The following is a 3,964-nucleotide window of genomic DNA, read 5'->3' as shown; positions in this document are numbered from 1 at the left end:
CTTCCAATCCCTGACATTCTGTGATTCTGCGCGTAGCTACCTTGCCAACATTCTGTGATTCTGTGATTCTGTGCGTAGCTACCTTAAACTCAAAGGCACCTGAATCTAGATGTGAATCTAGATGTGGTTTAGCCACAGTCATGAGTTTATGGCTGATCAAGGTACTTCTCCTGCATCCCCCTCCTGTACCTCCCAGTTGAACCACTGACCTTGGCACAAGGGTTATAAAGGACAGCAAGGACATGGTGTTGTGTTAAAGGGCAGAGAGATTTGGCAGAAAATAAACCCCCGTTGAGTTCCAGTTTATCCTCAGATCTCAGAGGAGCTGGGGTTGGCTGGGCTTAGGTTTTGAGTGATGCCAAATTCAACATTATCAGTCCAATATATGGTTCAATATATTGAACTACCACAGCTGTGGATGCACTAATAGTGCAGCACGACAGTCCAGTCACATTCAGATCAACCAGCACGGCCACTTGGTCACATTCAAGGAGAACTCTCATGTCTGGATTGACTTTCACATTTAAATGAACTTACACAGCCACGCTTGGACTATCAATGAGAACTATCACAACTGGATTAATGAATGGGGCAGTTTATTGAAGCAACAGAGTCCAGGTTCTTTTGGATTGCCAGTGATAAATGTACTGTCTGCAAAAATGAGTGTAGGTACTCAAGAACATAAATCTACAGACACAATAAGAAAAAACAACTTTATAGTGATATTCTAAGAAGTTTCTCAAGGAAGGTTCAAATCTCACCCCATAGGTATCACTAAGGGGGTGGGAGGGAGGCTCAGCCCACCAACTGGTCCCAGAAATCGATGATAATTCATGATGGTATCTTCCCAACTTGTCTGTGATGGTATCTTCCCTAACATCCCCCCTCTCTTAGACCATTCTTATACTATTTTCTTACTTTCAGGTGGAGCTTGAGTGTCTCTAGTCATACATATCTTTATTATAATTGGTGTAAAATTTCCTTCCTTTGCTTTTAAAGGTCTAGATCAGAGGAAATTCAGAGCATATGCTCAGTGGGGGGTGGTCACACCTTGGAGGCAGGTAGCTTTTGGGTGGAGATGTAGTTTGGTATTATAATGACATTCTAATAAGCAAAGTTCCACCGAGGACATGGTTTTGGCAAAACAATGAGAAACTGCTGGCTCAGGGTAGCGACCATGCAACTCATCAGTTCCACAGCACCATCAAGTTCCCCTCTGCTCTGCACAGAGCATGGCCATGGTGTCTCCACTCCACTCTACCTAGGGAGCTATCATGGAGAAGATCTCTTGCATACCAACCACACTCTGCCCTGAGAGCTTCCTTCACACTGTATCTTCTCTTGAGATGTAGGTATAAAGAGATTTCTAAGTCACCTCCAGAATTATTCCAGGTCTCCATGTGCAGAATTATTACTAATTCCACACATGGAGACCTGGAATAATTCTGAGAAGGGCTATGTATCTCTTGACCTTATCTCTCCCACTCACTGCAATTCTGATCATGCTCACAGGGTGGTTCATCTCCTTGTCTGTCCTGTGTTTGTACAAACTGGTGAGGCTGCAGTCACTTGTTTCATCCAGATGAGGCTCCACATCTCAAGTCTAAGTTGACAGAGCTTAGACTTGAGATGTGGAGCTGTGGCAAGACCATCATGACCTAAGAAGGGTCTGATTGCACTGGCTGGAGATGTGCTATGGATTGCCATCTTGCTTCCTTGGGGCTGTTGGCCATGGCATAGGCAAGTCGTACTCAACCAAGCCTCAACAGACACAGTTGAACTCTGATGTACCTTTATCCTGCCCACTTGCCTTGGAGAGAGGGAAGTTTGTAGCTTTGCAGTCTGGTGGGACTTGCCCTGAGAAGGCATCAGGAAGGGCTGGGAGAGGTGTCTACAGCTCCAAGCAGGTGAGGAAAGGGGACATATCTATTCCCTGAGTCAGGTCCTACTTGTTCTCACCATTAACTCTTCTGCTCATTCTCCAGGTGCCTATTCCTTGTCTGTTAGAGACAGTGACTCTGCTCACGGGGACATCATCAAACACTACAGGATCCGCTCCTTAGATGGTGGGGGGTATTACATCTCCCCAAGGATGACTTTCTCCAGCTTGCCAGAGCTAATCCATCATTACAGCCGTAAGTTGTTTGCCTTCTCTAATGGGTTTGTCTCCTAGCAGAAGGTGGGCGTGTGGACAGAGGAAGAACAGGCTTACTAGTCACCACCATCACTCCATCCATTCCCATGGCCAAGGTGTGCTTCTCCAAACAGAATCTGGGCACTCGTGTTCTATCTCTCACCCTAGGACATTGTAAGGTTGATCTCTGCCCACAGCCTTATGACCAGCAAGTGTCTCTCATCAGGAATGTTGAAGGCTTATGCAGAAGGGATGCTTGAGAAGCAGGGTTTGGGCTCACTGGGCAGGAGAATTTTCTCCTCTATGGCCTCCTTTGAGCTTTATCCTTTCATTGGGTCCATTCTGGGTGCCCTGGTCCTTGTGTCTGAAACATTTGTGTGGTTGTGGAGGTTTCCCATGGGCTGACATTTTCCTGGCATGTGTATATGGAGGAGGAGCTTAGCTCTGGGACTGAAGGTTCAGCCCATCCCATTGAACTGTCCTGTGCTTTGTCCTCACACAGAGAAGGGGGATGGCCTGTGCCAGCGGCTCACAGTTCCTTGCATATCCCTGGTTCCCCAGAGACCCTGGGCACAAGATGAATGGGAGATCCCACGGGAGTCTCTGAAGCTGGTGAAGAAACTTGGCAGTGGGCAGTTTGGGGAAGTGTGGATGGGTGAGTATAATTCCTTCCATTCCAGGAAAAAATATATATATAAACAGAGGAGATGGAAAGATGGCAGATGTATGTGAGAAGTGTTGAAGTAACTATGTCCTCATCTCCTGAGATATGTTCTCATTCTTCCTGGGAATGCTGGGTTATGGATGTAGGTTCCTAAGTTACACATGGCAGGGTACCTGGGTGACACTAGCCCACTTTTTTTGCCTCCTTGTTCCACTTCATAACCCAGATCCAAATCCCTTACACCTTCCTGCCCACTGCTAATCAGTGGGAGAGGAAATGGGGTGAGCTCAGCTTCCTCTGCTGTCCTCTTTGTGGTCGCTTCTTGCCTCAGCAATTGAGATTGTGGACAGGATCAGACTGAGTCCATGTCCTGACTGCAAAGTCTTGGCTTTCTGGATGGTGTTTGGATTATTTCAGAACCCAGATGGCTAGAGGTCCCAGGGATTTCATCCAGAAAGAGTCTTACTGGGCTGCAAGGATGAGCTCATTGCATGGATGTCCACCACCCAGAGCAGGGATGATCCCTGACAAAGTCACATGGATTGATAGTTGTGCCATGTCTCTACCTTCTCCTCTCGTGTCAGTTAGTTGCTCAGAGCCCACTAACACTGAGATTTACTGTTTGTTTCTCACTAGGAGATTAAAAGTTGTTACTGTGGTTTTCTGCTCCCTGATCCACAAGCTCTTCTGTTCCTTATTGTGTGGCCTGATGGAATCCACAGAGACTTCAGAATTCTTGAATTATCTCTCTGCAGGCTACTACAAGAACAACATCAAGGTGGCTGTGAAGACCATGAAGGAGGGCAGCATGGATCCTGATGCCTTCTTGGCAGAGGCAAACTTGATGAAGAGGCTCCAGCATAACAAACTCGTCCGGCTATATGCAGTAGTCACGAAGCAGCCAATCTACATTGTGACAGAGTACATGGCCAATGGTAAAGAGCCTCATGGAACTTTTTCATTGGGTTTCTGAAAAATCAGGTCAATGAGATGACTGGTGCTCCCGTCATAAGGGGGTTGGGGAGAAGGACATTGTACCAAATCTGTACGCAGAAGGACTAAGTGATCCATAAGTTTGTTTCTTGTTTTGGAATGGATTTTCTGGGTGATGGAATCCTTTCTCTTGTGGTTTCATAAGCTACTTCACAAGATTGTGATGCTCCATT

At 46.4% G+C, this 3,964-nt stretch overlaps 1 protein-coding gene across 1 annotated transcript; it reads left to right on the top strand.

The window, feature by feature from the left end:
- Window positions 1–1,985: 1,985 nt before the first annotated feature.
- On the top strand, window positions 1,986–3,733 carry LOC114818686 (tyrosine-protein kinase Blk-like; the record flags this gene model as incomplete). The annotated part of the gene is made up of 3 exons (XM_029085638.1): window positions 1,986–2,135; window positions 2,637–2,789; window positions 3,554–3,733. Coding segments are annotated over 3 exons (483 nt in total), but the record flags the coding sequence as incomplete, so codon positions are not given.
- Window positions 3,734–3,964: the final 231 nt, after the last annotated feature.

The sequence above is a fragment of the Antrostomus carolinensis genome, unplaced genomic scaffold (genome assembly GCF_000700745.2).
Source record: "Antrostomus carolinensis isolate BGI_N321 unplaced genomic scaffold, ASM70074v2 scaffold25680, whole genome shotgun sequence".
NCBI lineage: Eukaryota > Metazoa > Chordata > Aves > Caprimulgiformes > Caprimulgidae > Antrostomus > Antrostomus carolinensis.
Note: the sequence above shows the minus strand (reverse complement) of the source record. Positions and strands in the feature narration are given on the sequence as shown.